Raw genomic sequence first — 19,961 nt, forward strand, 5'->3', positions numbered from 1 at the left:
GCAGGATCAGTGGTGCTATATATTTAAATAAATGGTGATGATGATGAAGGTAGGACTATTACATATAGTTTAGACAATAAACCTAGTGCTTTCATTTATAAGCCTGTGCTGATATTATTATATCCAGGCCTTAGGATGTTGGGTAACGTGAATATAAGCACATTGTAGGACAGTTGACCATGTGGCTAGGATCTAGAGGGATTTAACAGATGATTCTTGTTACACCAAATTTCAGATAATGCTCCTTCAAAGCTTTAGGTACACTGAAACCATATACCTGGTATTGTCTTTCAAAGAGGTCGTTTTCCCCACAAAGATAAAATTGTCAATTGTTTTCATCAGACTGATTTATCAATGATGTATGTGTGATTACACTTTCCATAATACACATTTCTAAAGTTACTAAACATTCACATCTGTTCTATCCATTCTACCACACACAGCCATACAAGCATATCAATATTATGTTTTATAATAATAATAATATGTTTCTATTTTACTAAATACAAATTCAAAATACAGTAGAGACTTTGAAAAAAACTGCACAAAATAAGAAAATAATTACCACAAGTTTACCGGTCTTGTCTTGTTTTGTTTTGTGTGAGTGTTAGTTTTTCTTTTTAATCTAATTTCACCAAAGAATCTGCAAAACGCAGTGATATTTTACTGTATGGCACTTCAGGTCCCAGCATATCCTGGCAGCCATTAACTGCTTGAGTATGCTGGTGATTTTAGAACTACAGGTGCCAAGTGGGTTAAAAAAAAAATTGCAAACTCTAGGGGCTCCTCTAGGGGGTGAAGTGCGAATTACAGCCATGAAACCTGTCTGCATGTATTATTATTACCATTTATTTATATAGCGCTACTAATTCCGCAGCGCTGTACAGAGAACTCACTCATATCAGTCCCTGCCCCATTGGGGCTTACAGTCTAAATTCCCTAATATACACACAGAGCGAGAGAGACAGACACACCTAGAGAGACAGACAGACACACAGACTAGGGTCAATTTTGTTAGCAAACAATTAACCTACCAGTATGTTTTTTGGAGTGTGAGAGAAAACCGGAGCACCCGGAGGAAACCCACGCAAACACACGGGGAGAACATACAAACTCCTCACAGATAAGGCCATGGTCGGGAATTGAACTCATGACTCCTGATGTACTACTTGTGTATGGTCCTGACACAGAGGTATGAATGAGTTTCAATGTAGGAATGAAGTTCTTCCATTCATTGCGTGAAACTCTTCCCACTTAACTTCCTACCTTTTCTTCTGACTCTTCCCCCTCATTCCCCTTCCCCTATCCTTATCCTCCGTTCCTCCTTCTCTCCCTCTCTCCCCTGTGTCTCTCTGTCAGTCTTCCCCTCCCCTTAGATTGTACGCTCCTTCGAGCAGGGTCTTCTCTCCTCCTGTCTTCACCACTTTTAACTCTGCTCGCCAGCTACCTAGCCTTACTCCTTGAGGACCCTCTTCCCCCATCCCCTCTCGCTTCCTCCTCTTCCCCTTGGGGTCTCCCTCTAATCCGTGCCCTCCCTCCTTGGTGCCGTTGTTGGCTGACCTTCCCCCGTCCCTCTAGCTGTGCCTTGAGCTCACTGAGTTACTGTGATTATTGTTTACTGTTCTGTGCCGTCTCTCCTCGTATTGTTGTTTCGTTTGTCTCTGTACGGCGCCGCGGACACCTAGTGGCGCCTTATAAATAAAAATTAATAATAATAATAATAACTCTAAATTTAGGGTTTCATGTAATGTTATATGTGAAAAGAGTTGGACATAAGTCCAATTCTCAGGCGCAAAATTCCACTTTGTTTTACTGTGCATGCAGGGCCACTATTTTTAATACATCCCATGCATTAGTGCAGTGGAAGCTACTTGTTTTTATGTGGTTATTCAGGATAGACAGCACTGCTTCACATTAGTATGCATCTTTATTTACTGACGCAATCATTATTTAGGTTTTTTTATGAGGCTGCAAGGGTCCATCCCACTCAAATATGAGTAATGTTCCATATATTAATTTCTTGTAAATAGGTTCATTATAAGTGCAGCTGGGAGTATTTTAACTTGCTTTGCAAATGCTTTATTTTAACTAGCGAAACTGAAATACTTCCCCCGAGGAAATGCTTAGAGTGTAGGTTGGAAGAATGCAAATTTATAAGATTATTTGCAAATTATGTATTAGAAGAAATGCAGCACTTATGAATGCTTTTCACACCTACAGCTTACTTGAAAATTTTAATTATAGCTAAAGATAGCTGTCTGAAGCAGGATGTTTTAAGATAAACAGAGCAGGGATTAGCACCTTTGCTTGTTCAGAGGTTTGTCATCAAATAATGTCTTTCCTTCAAACCATACATTCTGTTAAAATAAAAAATAACAATATAATTTCATAAAATAAATGAATGTATATGTAAATATAGCATTGCCTATGAATATTAATGATCTTAATTAAGTGCTCTTCAATTAGAATGGAAGTTAAGAGACTCCTGAAGTTCTGGATATGACTTGATTACAGTAATTATCTTATGATTAAACATTTTAAATCCTTGAAGCAACATAGCAGTTCAGTTGGCATGATTATGTGGAAATCAATTTGTTGTAACTGGTTGAGGGCCCAGAAATCTTCTGTTCCATTGAATAACTTCCCCCCTTTTTAAACAGTTCATGTTTGCTGTAAAACATGTAAATATGGTTACAGAAGTAAAAATATTATTCACAGCAAATGTCTTTCCATCTGCACCTAGTGTGTTTGTGACCTTACTAGTGGTCAGATATTGAAGGTACAAAAGATATTTTGTGTTAAAATATGGACTATGATTTCTGAATATCACTACTGATATACTAACTGTAGACAAGTCTGGTATATAGTGTAATAACAGCACCTTTCCTGGATTGGATGCATTTTTCATTGGTCTAGCAAGTACACTTCTCAGCCTCATTCATTCAGGCTTGTTGAATAAGGATTTATAGATGCATTTCCAATACTATAATTCGATGCTAAACCTTATTGATATATGTCACCATATAGCTGACCCCATACAAAGCCACAGCCATAAACATTCCTGCCAACATTCCCAAATAAAAAATGTGGGACACATTTGATCACGCCCCTAATCCACCTTCATGATGGGCAGCATGGTGGCTTAGTGGTTAGTAATTCTGCCTCACAGCACTGGGTTCATGAGTTCAATTCCCGACCATGGTCTTATCTGTGAGGAGTTGTATGTTCTTCCCGTGTTTGCCTGGGTTTCCTCCGGGTGCTCCTGTTTCCTCCCACACTCCAAAAACATACTGGTAGGTTAATTGGTTGCTAAGAAATTGACCCTAGTCTGTGTGTCTGTGTGTGTGTGTGTGTGTGTGTTAGGGACTTTAGACTGTAAGCCCCAATGGGGCAGGGACTGATGTGAGTGAGTTGTTTGTATAACGCTGCAGAATTAGTGGCGCTACTTAAATAAATGGTGATAATGATGTCCAAAGCCACGCACCAGTCTTGTTTGGTCACACCCCAAATCACACAAATCATAGACTGTGTTCCTCTATTGTCAGTGGAGAAAACCAGGACTATTCTTGGGAGTGCATAGATCTGTTACACCCATGTTCATACTTTCATTGACATTGTATTAGTATCTCCTATGGACCTGAAGATCCTTGCTTTGCACTGCATGTTTGTTTAAGCACTACATATCCTTACCCTTTTCTGACAGTCTACGTCAACAACTAGAATTCAATGAGTAGCTGTGCTTCAGACAATAGGGCTTTGGCCTATACATCAAGGGGTCACTGCAGAGTATAGCATTGTCTCAACTTTCGGTTTCGCTGTGCATGTGTGAACCAGTTAGCCGGTTAAAGCATATCCATATCCTCCAAGACTGGCTCTGCAAAGGGGTAACTTAACTCTTACCAATCTGGCCTGTAATGCTAAGGCATCTGAGTATCGCTAAGCTGGCTCTGCAAGATTTTATTGTTAAATTATGGTGATAGGTGAAATCAGCCCTATTCCCAGTTATTAAGGAACAGAAGTTAGAACAATTCTTCCAGGGACAGGCTTCGGATATTGTGAATTTGGGAATTTTTTTTCCTTGCCCAATAGTGGTATGTAGAGAGAAAAATAAACATTTAACAAAGGAAATAATGCATTGCAGTTTCTACCTCCCATTGGAGTGATGATACTTTCTCATCTGGTCTTGAGTTATTACTCATGTGCCAGCACAGCCATTCAGGATGAATGGCTTTTCCCTGTTGGCCAGGTAAAGTCATGCAGCCAATACAAAGTGATTAGGAGTCATCCCTATCTGTCACTGTCATTATCTCTGTAGCGGGTCTAAATATGTTGCCAGAAACAGTATTTATTCAATATATTTATAGAAAGTGAAATTTCATCCATGTAATCCTAACTTGTTCTTTGACTGTCAAATATAAAAGAATAAATGTGAAATGGTATCCTTGTATTCCTTACTTTTACATAAAAAAGAATTTAACAACATCACGACACAGAACAGGAGACTGGGACACACAAATCTCTTTTCTCCATCTAAAAGGGCAAATGCACAACTTGTAGCTATAGAGAAAATGATTGCTCAAATAGGGGTAAGTGGGTAGAAAGGGGCTTAGACTACAGTGCAGAAATCACTGTTTAAATACTAAGCATGCAACGTTTTTTCGTGCTCTACTATAGTGAATATTAAAAAGTCCACACACCCCTATTAAATTCACAAATGTTTGTTAATGTAAAGACTAAGATCAAGATCATGTCAGACATTGTTCCACCTTTGCAGGCACGTCCTGATGTACCTGTTGTGTCACATGTTCTCCACTCATTGATGAAAGTCTTCACAGAGTTCCATGGATGTTTCTTTATACCCCTCTTATTATCCTTTCAACAATGAGATCACATAGATGATTTGAAAGGTCCTTGTGGACCAAGGTTATTCACGCAGCCAAGAAACCTGCAAGGGAATCCTACAGGAACAGCTGATCTTTATTTCAGATTAAACGCAATCACTTGCTGGCAGTGTATGCTAATTACTCTTGGTTGATGAACACAGCTAGAGCCCCATTATGAAAGGGTGTGCACACTTATGTAACCATGTTCTTGTAGGGTTTATATTTTGACTTCTTTTTCCTAAAAAATTATTATTTATTTTTCACTTGAATTGTATTGGTTGCAAGGTCACAATGAAGGTGGTAAAAATGTCTGACGAGATTTATCTTGATTTCAGGATTTACATCACAAACAGCTGCAATTTCATTAAAGGTGTGTAAACTTTATATCCGCTGTTGATCTTCCTCTGGCATTCCTATGGATCTACATCTTTATATGTTCACAGTGGTTAGCGTTATAGGCACGCAACACTGGGGTCATGAGTTTGATTCCTACCATGGCCCTATCTGTATGGACTTTGTATCTTCTTCTCATGTTTGTGTGGATTTCCTCCTACAGCCCAAAAACGTACTGGTAGGTTAATTGGCTGCTGTGTGTGTATTTGGATTGTAAGCTCCAATCGGACAGGGACTGATGTGAATAACTAGTCTCTTTACATCGCTGTGTAATATGATCGGCGCTATAGAAATGAACAATAATAATAACACAATGCATTGTGTAAATAGGTAAATAAATATCTCCTTTCTATGTTTACTTGACTTTCATGTCCAGCTGTAAAAATTCAGATCGTAGTTGTTTGCACAGTGATTTCATGGAACATGAGATCAACTTTCTATGTTGATCGGCTGCTACTTTAAAACCACATGGCAACAGCAATATGTTGAACACATTACATGAATGTAGCCTACAGTTTACTAATCAGGGGATTTTCTGAAAGCCGTGTAATCCCTTTATTCATGGCTCGCTCTGAAAACCTTCAAGTACAAAGGTGAAGTCTGCAGTTGATGTAAGAGCTAATAGGATGAAATGGTTAAGGAAACGTTAATGGTTCCTATGTTTACTTTCTCTGAAACATGGACACCCTGTCCTAGTATAATGGAGTGTGTACAGGGCAGGGAACATGGGACATGTCGGAGAAAGAAAGATGCTGTCTCATGCCCTCATTGCATATACCACATCTGTGAAATAAAGATGTAGTTTCCTTACAATGCTACGAAGCTGTTAACTCAAACCTTCTTCAAACAGCGGCGGAGACTTTGTGAACATCAATTAAAAGCTAAACAACAATATTGCTTAATGGCTCAAACAGTGAGAGCAGAAAGGATACACAGTGATGCTTTATTTGTCTTAGCTTAAGAGCAATTGGAAGTTCTTAAACAGGAGACAATTTCCTCATTGTTTCTATGATTTCCGTAGTGCCTTTATCATGGCAACAACTTGCAGGAACAGTCCTGCAGTCTGGTTAGGATCATTTTACCAGTTAATCATCTGTAGCCTCTATAACGTGTAGCATTTATAATTCTGATGGGCAAGAGGCTGCCCTACAAGCCTTGCCCTGCAGCCCCTAACTCCTCTGTTTTATTGTCAGAATTATTTGTTATAGCTTGTTACACTTGTATAAAATGCCTGCTGATGTGGTAATACAGATATGTACCTCTCTTTTATTAAAGTTATTATTTTAACTCCTTACCAAGATTAAGGGGAATGTGTGACCATTATGAAGGTGAGAGGGCCACCATGCAGCCCCTTCATTATATTGGGTTGCCCATCACTGCTTTATCGTTTTTGAGCCACAGGATATTGGAGCTTAAACTATGTTTTTTTTTGCAGATCTGTGGTTCAGACACCAGAAGAGGTAAAACACATATTTAGTGAATTAATCATACTTGCCTACTCTCCTAGTATTTTCGGGAGGTTCCCGAATTTTGGGAAGTCCTCCCAGACTTCTGAAGAGTAGGCATCCTTCAGGTTTCTTGGTGGAGGTCAGGGTTAATGATGCAATCTGCCCCAGCTATGCAGTTCTATGAGGTTTTAAAAGTCTGCAAGTATGGAATTAATACATTAACATTTTAAAAAAAGGACGTAGGCACAAAAAATCCAAATGTAGAAGAGTTAAGGGACTATGGAATTATAATTTGAAATGAAGAAGGAGGTTATATTGTCTCTATACGTCACTGATAAGACCTCACTTTGAGTATTGTTCCAGAGGCAATTGTCTTTATAATGATGGGTTCACAAAAAAGCTGCACAGCATTTTATGAAATCTGCGTCATGTCTACAAACTCTACTGAAGACTGGGTGACCATTGTGTCACTTGTATTTATCTCTGTGATTTCCTGTTGTCATGGAAATCATAACTCCTATATTACTGCCTGCACGTCAAGCATGTTGTACTGCAGGAGAGCAAATTTAAAAGCTGGGGACAGATTTAGAGATGTTAGGAGGTGTGTCCTAGCTCAACTCTAAATTGTCTAGTATTCCTGTGCTACATGCAAAAGCAGCTTGTATTTTCCCTGCATGCAAAAAGTACATATTACCTTGGCCAACAAAAGCTACATGTATTTGACTAGCTTAATACTTTTATATTATGCGTAATACTATTATACTACTATTTATCAAAAGAATAAATTGAAATGAACAATCTAACACACATTGAGTGTGGTACTATAGATAATTACATAGTACAGATGGAGTGCTACACATCTGTTTATTACAGACTTACCTGCATAAAGGCCAGTGCTATAATCATTATACCGGATCATATATTTTACTATAAGTACCTGGATCATGTATATTTCTGTAAGACCGAGACAGATACTCCCATGATAGCAAGTGTGTAAGAGCACAGATGTTAGAGTGCGGATAAACACTGAGTAAAATGAGATTGACAAAGGTGTCATCTGACCATTGACTCAGTTCCAACCTTGCACAAATACTTGGACATCACATAGGGCTATTTTCCCTAAGCGGCAGTTCTGACGAGCCGTCGACTCTCTGCGCTTTGGGATCATTTTTTTTGAAACAGCAATTTTATAAAAGAAAAAAACCCTTGGGCTTTGTCTTTAATAAAATTGCCATTTTAAAAAAATGACGGGAAAGAGTTGAGAATCAATGATTCATCAGAACTGCTGCTTAGTGTATATACCCCATAGTCTGGCAGCAAGAACAGGATTTGACTGTTCTTGTACAGTTCATAGAAATCTAGGCTGACTGATTTAGACTGACTGTCTCTTCTCTGTTATTAAAGTCTGTTATCTGCTTAGAACACAAACGTTCTGGTTGCGGTTTTCCTGTTTGGAATAAAAATCGAATGTCCATATTTTTGTTTTTTTATATTTAAAATGGTAATCTGAAGCATTAAGTTGAATAACAGATCAATGTATAGATAAAAAAAAACAATGACTATAACAGTCAGTAAACAGAATAGAATTTTCCCACGGAACAGGTCAATAATGGATATCATTCACAGAAAATTAACTTAATGACATGTTTTCATTACTAATAAACACCAGATGAAAGTAAAATTTTTGCGTGTGTGTTTGTGACATGTAGAAACATATGTTTTGGGAATGATCCAATTGGCCCAGAGAAAACAGAATGACACAAAAGGCATTTGGGTGAAATTCCCGCACTTAGGAAGTAATTACAATGTTGCAGGAATTCTTCCTAACTTAAATTATGTTGTGTTTAAGGTGTCAACCAAAGGAATGTTAATAAGAAGGCAAATTTGTAGTTTTGTCAAACATTACATCATAAACATGCTTACACTAATTTGAAAATTAGTATTTGCATAGAAAGTAGTGACTGATTGAAGTGTTTGTGTAGTTAGTTTGGTTTATACATGTGTGTTTGTATATGAAGGCTTCTAATAAACTTTGTAAAGTCTTTTTTGGGTGAAGCCATCTTTCAATATTCTATGGTTTGGGGCGTTTCTGTACTATAAGGTTTAATTTATTTCAGTATTTTAAATTGACACAATGAGCATTGTAAACCTTTTGGGCTGGCTTAATCCATTAGTTGAAAAAAATGAATTATGCATTTTAGGCTTTATAAAGAAATAAATTGTTCTAAAATTATAAGATCTGAAACCTTATTTTTTTTATTTTAAATTATAGCTGTGACTTACAATATTTTGGTAATTCTCCTCAAAATGCATTTTTCTTGTCTTATTTATTTAGCAGAGAGGCAAAGATTAGCGACAGTATACTTTTATTTATTTTTTTGTGTAATCTGTTTTTATTGAAAAAGGGGGGGAATTTTTACAGCAGATGGAACACAGCACAGAAATAAAGCAATTCAGGAACATCACAGTCCATCAGCCAATCAATACCAAATAACGCAAACTGTAAGAGACAAACAGTACACCACAAACAAGAGGCAAAGAGAAAAAGAGAAAAGTGGAGGAATAAGAAGAAGTGAAAAAAAGGAGGTGGGGGTCAAGGGGGGAGGGAGGGCTCCTCAAGATATCAAAACAGCTCTGCGAGAACTGCAGACAGAGATGTGTGTAGCATTCCTATCCTCAAGTGCCCAGCATACATTTATTTTTAATCAGACTAGTATGTATATGGCTAGGTGGCTCTGTGCAGGAGCACCAATAAGCAGTAAGGAGAATTAGGGGAACTACCATAGGGAAAGAGGGCCAGAGTTGGAATGACAGAGCTCTGCCCATTTCTACTTAATGCAAAAAAAGTGAAATTGAGCTATAGCCCTCCCTTAACCAGGAAATCATTTACATGATGGTGCACTATTTTACTGGGGTCTCCTGGTTAGGTAGAGAATGATAGCTAAAAAAATAAATATGATTGCTACGCCCTGTTTTTATGTCTCCAAAAGATATATCAGGCTCTTAACATGTTCACTTTAAAAGTAATATGTTATGCCCCAACCCTATCATCATTTATTTATATAGCGCCACTAATTCAACAGTGCAGTACAGAGAACTCATTCACATCGGTCCCTGCCCTATTGGAGCTTACAGTCTAAATTCCCTAACACACATATACACATACAGACAGACAGACGGAGAAACTAGGGTCAATTTTGATAGCAGTCAATTATCCCACTAGTATGTTTTTGGATTGTGGGAGGAAACCGGAGCACCTGGAGGAAACCCACGCAAACATGGGGAGAACATACAAACTCTACACGCATAAGGCCATGGTCGGGAATCAAACTCATGACCCCAGTTCTGTGAGGCAGAAGTGCAAACCACTAAGCCACTGTGCTGCCCTGTGTGTGTTAGTATTATAAAATTAATTTTGTGGCTTCTCGGATCACAGAAGGATGCTGTCTTATCAAGTGTAACTTCATAAATGTTATGGCTCCCATGTGTGCTACTATTCCATAATCTTATTGCCTGGATTGATGTACTTGATAGGAAGAACTTGTAATACCTGTTTTATGGGGTGACTGTTATGAATAGTTTCATAACTATTTCAGCTTTAAAAAATGTGAGCATAGTGTTTTTGACACAAAGGATCTGCGCACTGGCTGCTGTGGGGAATGTTGAAGCTTCACTTGTCTTCACCTCTACACTTACATATCATGGTGATCAAGAAAAGGCTGCCCAGGCAATAACCCGACCTCTCCCTTTGCCTATTGACCTGAGGAAGTCCTCCCTCCAGTTCTAATCTTTTGGGCCCTGTGGCAATCATATTGAAAGCCTGGGTGACATTGAATGCTCTGACCCAAATATCGGTTCATAGAAATTGGTGTTTACCTGGTCTGTGCAGCTATTGATCTACAACATGATTGGCAGATGAGAGCAGTCCTCACATGGTGCCGGGTTCAGTATTGCCTTTTTTAATAACTGGATTCAGATATGGCGCTATTATGCTTTCTGCCACATATAACACATTAGCTTTGCATGTAATTGATGCACCAGATATGGCACTATTTTCTATAGTCGGCACCATCTAACAAAGAATTTGGCAATTGTAGGGAGTCTGCCACATACGACTCCCTTTCTCAGTTTTATCCCACAATCTCCATAATTTTACCCGATAAGACACAGTAGTTTGCATTGATTTCACCCACCACTCCATCACCTGTACTGGGAAGCTGCCATGCGGCTCTCAGCACTGTGATTTGTGCTTAGCACAGACCATTCGCCAGATATAGTGTAGAGAGCTTCCTGGCACTTATCTAGCCATGTTTATTGCAGCCAGAGTCTGTATTCTGCCACCAAAGTTCTTGGGTTTGCATTCTGTAACCACCAGAGATCCAGGTCTGAAGTGTACCACCACAACATATTTAGGGGTGGTCCGCAATATAAATCCAACTTAATTTTGTGGGGTCTACATTGCAGAGCTTTTAACGATTTAGAATTTGCATTGTATTGTGGTCTACGGAACATGGGCAGCTTTGTATAGCGGTCACTAGTATGAACTCTGTGTCGTATGTCAGTCACTAAGATGCTCTCTATTTTGTATTTATACTGCTTTCTGTATTGTTTATCAGTTACTAAAATGCTCTCTGTGTTGTGTATTAGTAATTAACATATGCTGTGTATGGTATATTGTTCACTTTAATTTTTTTTCTGTATTCTATATTAGTCACTATTATGCGCTCTGTATTGTATATTGGTCACTAGAATGTTCTTCATATTGGGTAGTTGTTGCATTTGGGTTCTTGAGTTACATTAAGTGAAAAATGTAAAAAAAAAATCTAGTTATTTTGAAATGTAATGTTAGTCTGGTGCATTTATTCACATAGCCACTATTAACACGTCTGTAATAGATCTTTAAAATATTATAAATGCATAAACTCACATCATATCTTTTTGTAAAGTACTAAACTAAGGAAAATAGAAATGGCAAATTCCTTTATATTCTTGTAAAAACTTGTTCCCCTCCAATAAATAGTTATGCAGCTCTTGAGGTATCATTTCAAGTATTTAACATCTGAACTTGTGGGACACTTTAAAAGAACCCATTGAACTTTTTTATTTTTTACTTGCTAACACGTCTCAGACATAACCATTTTCCCTCACATGTTTGTCATAAACGAGTATTTAAAAGGAGTACAAATAACATTATAGATGACATGTGTTTTGACCTTGAGGATATCTTATAAATCAGAAGGAATGGTGGCAAATCCCAAAAGATCTAATTTTCGCAATGGGTATTGAAGAGGAACAGATGGCATCTTTCATCAGTTAAAGAAATGATTGTATTACTAACATGATGTTAAAGATTATATCTAACTTCTGGTGTGTGTAATTTACTCAATTTAGAGATGAATTAACACTTAAGGGTATATTTACTAAACTGCGGGTTTGAAAAAGTAGAGATGTTGGCTATAGCAACCAATCAGATTCTAGTTTTCATTTATATAGTACATTCTACAAAATGACAGCTATAATCTGATTGGTTGCTACAGGCAACATCTCCACTTCAAATCCGTAGTCTAGTAAATATACCCCCTAGATATAAAAAGTTGTCATATCAACTGAAATATTAAAAATGTGCTTTTAAGCATATGCTTTCCATGATCACAAATTCTACAATATATAGATGGTCATGGACTTAAAAATAGATTTTCTGTTTTTCAGTGTAATTACGTTTGCACACACAAAATATATATTATCTGGAAATTTTAGGATTTCTGGATGAGGTTTTTTTTTCCAAATTGTTGATTCCACTGTTTAAAATTTAGTGACTGACTGTTTTTTCATGTAGCACACAAATACTTGATAGCTTATTTGTACACTGAAATTTAAAGTTGATATTTGTGTGCTACATGAAAAAACAGTCAGTATATAACTTATGTGCAAAACAGAATACTATTTTGCACCCCTTGCATTGTAACATGGTTTTGTCCAGGAGACTGAAATAAGAAGTTTCTTAAGTTAAGATCCTTAATGAATCAGGCCCATGGTCGGGAATTGAACTCATGACCCCAGCGCTGTAAGGCAGAAGTGCTAATCACTAAGCCACCGTGCTGCCCACTACACTCAATAATATAGAAAATGTGCATTGGAGTTTAGCCTTCTTCATAATGTTCTTCTGCTAGTGTAAAGAGTCCCATTGTGCAGGTAAATGATGTGAAAACCTATAGGAGAGTGGGATAAGGTGTAAATAAAACATTAGCACTTTTATTATTAAGGCATTGGAATTTGTTTTTCTAAAACATTCGTATTGCTTCTGCGAAATCCTTAAGTGTTGATTTTGGTTCATATCATAATTCATCCTAATAAATTGTACATTACAGAAGAAAATATTGTAAGATAAAGAATCAAATTAAAATATCAATGTTTCTCTTCATTTTTGCTCTCTTAGCCCCAGCTGTAATGCACAGGCTGTCAGCTTTTGGAACAAGCATTGACTGCATTAGCAACTCCAGAGATGGAGTCTGTCATAAAAATGATGGTTGAAGCTTAATGCAATGATAGGCGCTCACAGTGTGCTAGGTTCATGGAAAATCATTATGTTTAATGTACGTGTGTTACCTTCCATCCGCTCTGTAGGATAATGTAATGGTTTCCATTATATTTCCTGAAGTGTTCCATGTGTGAAATCTTGTTAAATGTATCTTAAGGGATTTTCCAAATGTATATTAGCTTTTTAAATTGCTTGTGTAACTGTTGTTTTGCAAGACATAATTGTTTGAATGCATTTATTTGTAATAAAATGCTGTAAGATGTAACAAGTTGTAGCTAGAGGTATAATATAGAAATTGACTTTTCTGATCAGACCAGATTGAATCTTTGTTTTACGCCATCCTTTCAAAAATTTAGATAACTCAGTAAAGTAACTGATGAATGGAAATAACAGCAATATTTGAATTTTTGACCAGAGTCTATCCTACACTTTGCCTGTAATCTAATATTTATGCCACGTAATATATTCCCGCTATAATACCTTTCTATTTATGTGTGATATATGAATGATAGTTTGTGCAATACTTTAATTTCATGACCTGTATGTGCTATAGATGTCTCTCTATTTGTATACAGAATGACTTATCTAGCCTTTATGTTGGTTTTGTGTGATGTTAGCTATTATAAGCAAATTTTGTCTTTTAGATTTTATATGCGGGCCGGAGTCATTAAGGAGGTCAATGGCAAGAAAATGGAGTAAGTTTGATCCTGGATAAACCATGTTACAATGCAAAGGGTGCAAATTAATTATTTTTCACATAACGAAAATACTGGCTGCTTTTTCATGTAGCACACAAATACTTGATAGCTTTATTTTTACACTGAAATTTTAAGTAGATCTAGGACATACCCTATCCAACTATAAATCTGTCCTGACATCTTATATGTACCTCCCCCTCCGATGCAACATGGTTTTTCCACGGTGCAAAGTTACTCCTTTTTTTTTTTTTTTTTGCTTTGCTCTCCTTAATGAATTAGGCCCTATATGTGTCTTCAAAACAGCTGGTGTTTTAGCGACTCACTTTACGTTTACCAATATATACCAAATCTGACTTATGGGGGCCTCTTACGTAGAACAAGACTTATGCGATTATATTAGAAGGCTCAAAAGACCATGGGCTAGATTTACTAAGCTGCGGGTTTGAAAAAGTGGGGATGTTGCCTATAGCAACCAATCAGATTCTAGCTTTCATTTATTTAGTACCTTCTACAAAATGATAGCTAGAATCTGATTCGTTGCTATAGGCAACATCCCCACTTTTTCAAACCCACAGCTTAGTAAATCTAGCCCCATGTCTTTCCCAAATGCAAACATTGACAATAAATGTTCACATTTATTATCCCCCCTCCCCCCCATAATATTGTGGCTCACAAAGATGTAATGCATTGGTTTTCTCATGTATGGTTATGCTAACTGTGCATTTCTCCATATATGTTCAGCAATTTATAGCAATGTAAGTTGTATGTAAGTCTACACCTGCAGTAGTGAATAAGGTCATATGCCCATCAGTCCATCAGAACATGCTCACTTCTTATTTTGCCAAACAAATCCATATAGAGTTTTATGAAAGTTGGCACACAGTCCACAAATCCAGTCTTGTGACGTCACCACGGCACTTGTGGGGGCTCTTGCACCATGCTTCCTGCTTGTAAATAACACCCAGTTTTACACTGCTGTTTTAAATCGGCTTTGTCCTCCAAGTGGTCCTACAATATAAAATAGCGTGTATGGGAACTGTCCAAACTTGTATGAAACATAAACACAGTATAACTTCACTAGAAATTGCATAATCATGTATGAACGTTTTCTCACAATGAATCAGGATACAGATTATTCTGAGCGCCACTCTGTTGAAATGTTAAATGTCAGAGTGCAGGCAAAGGGGAGACAGACAGCCACAACTGCCTGAGCTTGCTCTTGTGCAAAGAGATAAAACTTAACAAAAAAAAGTGCATCTTGCGCTCCTTTCTAAAAGCAGCTTTGCCAATTTAGATGGGGATACATACTTCTCCCAAGAACAGTGGTGTAAAATACGTGACTAAAAATTCAAGAACTTCAATTTTTAGTCACATATTTTACACCAAAGAGATAAAACTTGTCTAACATACGTGGTAGTTATAATTAAGCAAGCAATATGCTTGATATAGGAAAGCATTGTGTAATAATGTATGTTCCGAACATAAAGCAGACAACCATGTCAATATATGTGCTAGGAAAAAAATCTTCTTTACCTGCAGGCACAGTGTAAATTTGTAGGAAGGTTGAGTGAGTTATCCTAAGGTCAACCGAGACATAAACTAGCCATCTGGTTTTCACAAACAACGTAATGCAGTAAAAGTACACACAATGGTTTTTATTAATAACTTTCATATTAATAGTGGGGAGGAGAGCTTCATGTACAGGAGTAAATACTTCCTGAATAAAATACAGAACTAAACATGCAATAGACTTAAGACTCATTTTTTTAAGTCTATCAGCCCTCCTCCTAACTCCCTTGTCCCGGCTCTCTCCCCCAGTTTGTATCACCCTATTTGTGTCTCCCCCTTTCCTTTAGGATGTAAGTGCTCAGGAGCAGGGCCCTCTTTCCTTGTGTGCTCCTTCTACTATTCCATCACCCTCTGTACCTCTTGGCCTGCTTCCCTAGCCCTGTTTTCTTAAGCTTTGGCCTACTTCTCGATGATTTCTATCATCATTTTCCCAGTAATAATTTGATTTGCATTACCATGTTACCTGTGTCTGTGTATATATTTTTATTCTTGTTTTGTTCTTTCTGTATCATGTTGTGTCATGTACAGTGCTAGGGACACTTTGTTGCATCTTATAAATTAAAGATAATAATAATAGATGTAATGGTCAGCAAGTAATACATTCCTATTCCTATGTCAGCATGGAGAAGCAATATTCCTCCCCCTTCTCAGGATGGTAATAATTGTTATTATGTTACTCACCAGCCCTCTCACCCGAATGTGAACCTTCATAACTCCTCATATGTGAAAAATGTGCACTCTGCTCATCTGGTAGAAGAACGAGGGAGAACAACAGTTTACTAGTTCCATACACCTCCCAGCACTTACCTAGGCAAACTCAGGACAAAGTAAATCATGTCCCCCCTTTCACACAAACCCGTACTGATCCACCCAACAACGCCTCATTTCTGGTGACGCTCAGTCACTTCCCCGTAAGCTCCACTCTTTGTGGGGTCTTTCAGAGTGGGAGAGTTAGGATGTCCACAGCCCAAATACCACTGCAAAAATTATGTTTTTAAAATTAATGAAGATTTCAGGGAAATAGGGAGACAAAAGAACAGCCCTACAATAGAAAAAGGGCAGGAGAGGGAGAGATATAAGATGGAAAGTTGTTTTTTATTATGTGTTTTATTAATATTTTATTATTAGTTATTGTTAGCTTTCTCAAGGACACACCATGTGTTAAGCTATAAATGATGACTATGGAGGCCCTCCATTCAACCTAGAATGCTATATGCAGATGCGGCGTAAGGTAGTAATGAAATCTAGAGAAGACCTTCACTTACCCCCCTTTCCAAGAATAAAGTATAGATGGTAAAGAATGTTTTAAGTACTCATGTATCCTGGCATATGATTGGATGGAGGAAATGCATTGTACTTCACCAACTTGAAATGCCTGAGGGGGCATGTTTAAATTAAATCTGTATAGAACAGTATTTTTTATACTTTATAAATTTAGATTTTGTTTCATAATTAGATTGAAATTGACTATAGCATGTAAATCATCCTACTCCTCTGTAAAGTAGTCAGTCATAGGATGTGACCTTTTTAGGAGCCAGAGTTAATGGTCAGGAGCCGGATCTAGTAGGTTTTAAATGACTAGTGCCATGTTTGTCTGCTCTTGGTGTAAACACTGCTTTGACCTTTGCCCTGCTATGATAAAAGAGAATCGGTTCATAAATTACATCACACGTGGCATAATTTAACTATATGTCGTTAGATCTCGCCCTATTAAACAAATCAGTGTCCATGATTAGATTATAATTATATTAAAAAATATATTATGTATATATACATCTATATATCTATATATGTGTGTATAATATAGTGTTTGTGTGTATATATATATATATATATATATATATATATATATACACACATATATATATATATATATATATATATATCTATAGATATATACATATAGATATATATATATCTATAGATATATACATATAGATATATATACATATAGATATATACACACACACATATACACACACATATATATATATATATATATGTGTGTGTATATGTGTGTGTGTGTATATATATCTATATATATATATATATATATATATATATATATATATATATATATATATATATATCTATATATGTATATATATCTATATGTGTATATATATATGTATATATCTATAGATATATATATATATCTATATGTATATATCTGTAGATATATATATATATATATATATATATATATATATATATGTGTGTGTGTGTGTGTGTGTGTATAGATAGATATATATATATATATATATATATATATCAATATATACATACAGAGAGAGAGTGATATAGATAGAAGTTATATAACACACAATATCTACACATTTCAAGGAAATTAAATGTGCTCACAGCTATCACTATTTGACGACTGTTTTTGGCAAATACAGACTGGCCATCTACTTTGCCAATTTCATTTTAACAAAGTAGAGGCAGCATTTGTGGGTGCACCAATCTTCATGAGACTTCATCCTATCAATTTACTAGGAACTAGTGACATTCTATATTGTGCACTTTATCAGGTCAGTCTGAAAACAGAGCAGTGTTTTTCCCAAAGCATATTTCAGCTTTATATGTGTGTGTGTCATATATATAATTTTAGGTCCTTCCACTTTAGTATGTTGGGAAATCCATCATTGTCTCACCTGCAGGTGTCACTGTTGTTAACGCTACCTATGAAGATGTTAATCAGTGATAACACTTTCTGAGGATACAACATACTGAGGAATAGAATAGAATAAAAATAATAGCTGGAATGTAGCTACATAGTCGGCTAACGACCAGATCTTAAACCTAAAAAAGAGTTTCAAAGAGCACTCTCACTATAAAAGCAAAAATAAGATGTATAGAGAAAGTTCTTTACTTATAAAACATAATAAAAAATGCAACAAAGTAAACATGTGGCTTTGATGCTTTATAAGAATAATGTTATAATAGTTTGATAAAGAGGGATGACTACGTTACAATGTATTCCTGTGCCGAGTACTATTAAAAGAATGATGTTGTACAACAGAGTCTATGATGGCTGTCTCTTGTATATTTGTGGAAGCCCAACATGATATGTATAATATATATATATATATATATATATATATATATATAAAACCACTTGCATATATGCCATGATAAACTCTCTTTGGATGGTTTGTATATTAATGTTAATGGACAGGAAGTCTTGTGATCATCAAGACGAAACGCGTCGAGCCTCACTGTTGATCAGCTGTATCCGGTGAACCATATGTGAGTTCAGTGTTTACTCTGTTTATTAAATTTGTATTGCTTTTTACATTGTATCCTCTTCCATTTATTATACCGCCGTTGGAAGGGTGTCCATGTACTAGATACAGCTGCCTACAAGGAAACATCTTCTGGCTATTATGCTTATATTTCTGGTACGCATATGAATTATTGCTCACACATAAAGTGGTGTGTGGTTTTTCTGGGCTACGTCTTTTTATATATATACCCTGGTGAATTTTGAACTCTACACCCTTTGAATATCCTGTGGTGTTTCACGTGGTGCATTATCCTTTGCATTACAATATTATGCTATGTTTGCTTTTTTCCACATTCCTGGATTGTTCCTGAGTTGAGATCCAGTGTTACAGTTCTCAAAGAGGATCCACTTGAGTCTAGATCATACATCTTTACCTGACGGTACGCATATATATACATATTTTGTCCTTTGTTGTCCTGGTATTACACTATGAGGCGCCTTGCCTGTGATAGTAATATATATATATATATATATATATATATATATATATATATATATATATATATATATATATATATATATATATATATATATATATATATATATATAAAACCACTTACATATATGCCATGATAAATGGTCTTTGGATGGTTTGTATATTAATGTTAATGGACTTTTCCGGAATTTTTTTTTTTATATCTGATCTCAAGCAAAGTATAACTGAGATAATTAGATAATCTTGTCTTTATGCTGCATTGATTACAAACATACGTACGGTATATTGGCTGAACTGTGCAGGGCCAAACTGTAGACATCATCAGCTTTAAAATAATATACAAAGAGGACTGGTCAACAGAACTCTCGTCCTTTACATGTAAGAAAATGCTATACTGCAACAAATTTCAATACAAACCTCACTATAATACAGAACTATGTATCAATGCTGCAGTGATTTTAGGCCTACTATGGTCTTAAGATGCCATTGTAAGGGCTATCCAGCTGCTTGGTCTAACTGCCAGAAGCTTTGATATATAGCGGTAGCCAAATTTGAATAACCTGACTGGTACTCAAACCAAATATCCAGATTACACAGTGCACAATTAAAGTGGTCAGACAGTGGTCAAATCATCATCATCTGGCCCAGTTTTCTAAAATGAACATATGATCAGGATTGTTTAGATGTTCACCAATCTGCAGCCTTTTTGG

At 36.4% G+C, this 19,961-nt stretch overlaps 1 protein-coding gene across 3 annotated transcripts in view; it reads left to right on the forward strand.

The window, feature by feature from the left end:
- The window catches only part of XRCC4 (X-ray repair cross complementing 4), a 253,481-nt gene that overhangs the window by 209,131 nt on the left and 24,389 nt on the right, over positions 1-19,961 (forward strand). For 2 of the 3 annotated variants that reach the window (XM_075180439.1, XM_075180448.1), the window contains exon 8: positions 13,907-13,957. The exons of the other annotated variant lie outside the window; for it this stretch is intronic. In XM_075180439.1, the coding sequence (XP_075036540.1) occupies positions 13,907-13,957 (51 nt within the window). The remainder of the gene's footprint in view (positions 1-13,906; positions 13,958-19,961) is intronic. 3 annotated transcript variants of the gene reach the window in all.

The sequence above is a fragment of the Mixophyes fleayi genome, chromosome 1 (assembly GCF_038048845.1).
Source record: "Mixophyes fleayi isolate aMixFle1 chromosome 1, aMixFle1.hap1, whole genome shotgun sequence".
In the NCBI taxonomy this organism is placed as follows: Eukaryota; Metazoa; Chordata; class Amphibia; order Anura; family Limnodynastidae; genus Mixophyes; species Mixophyes fleayi.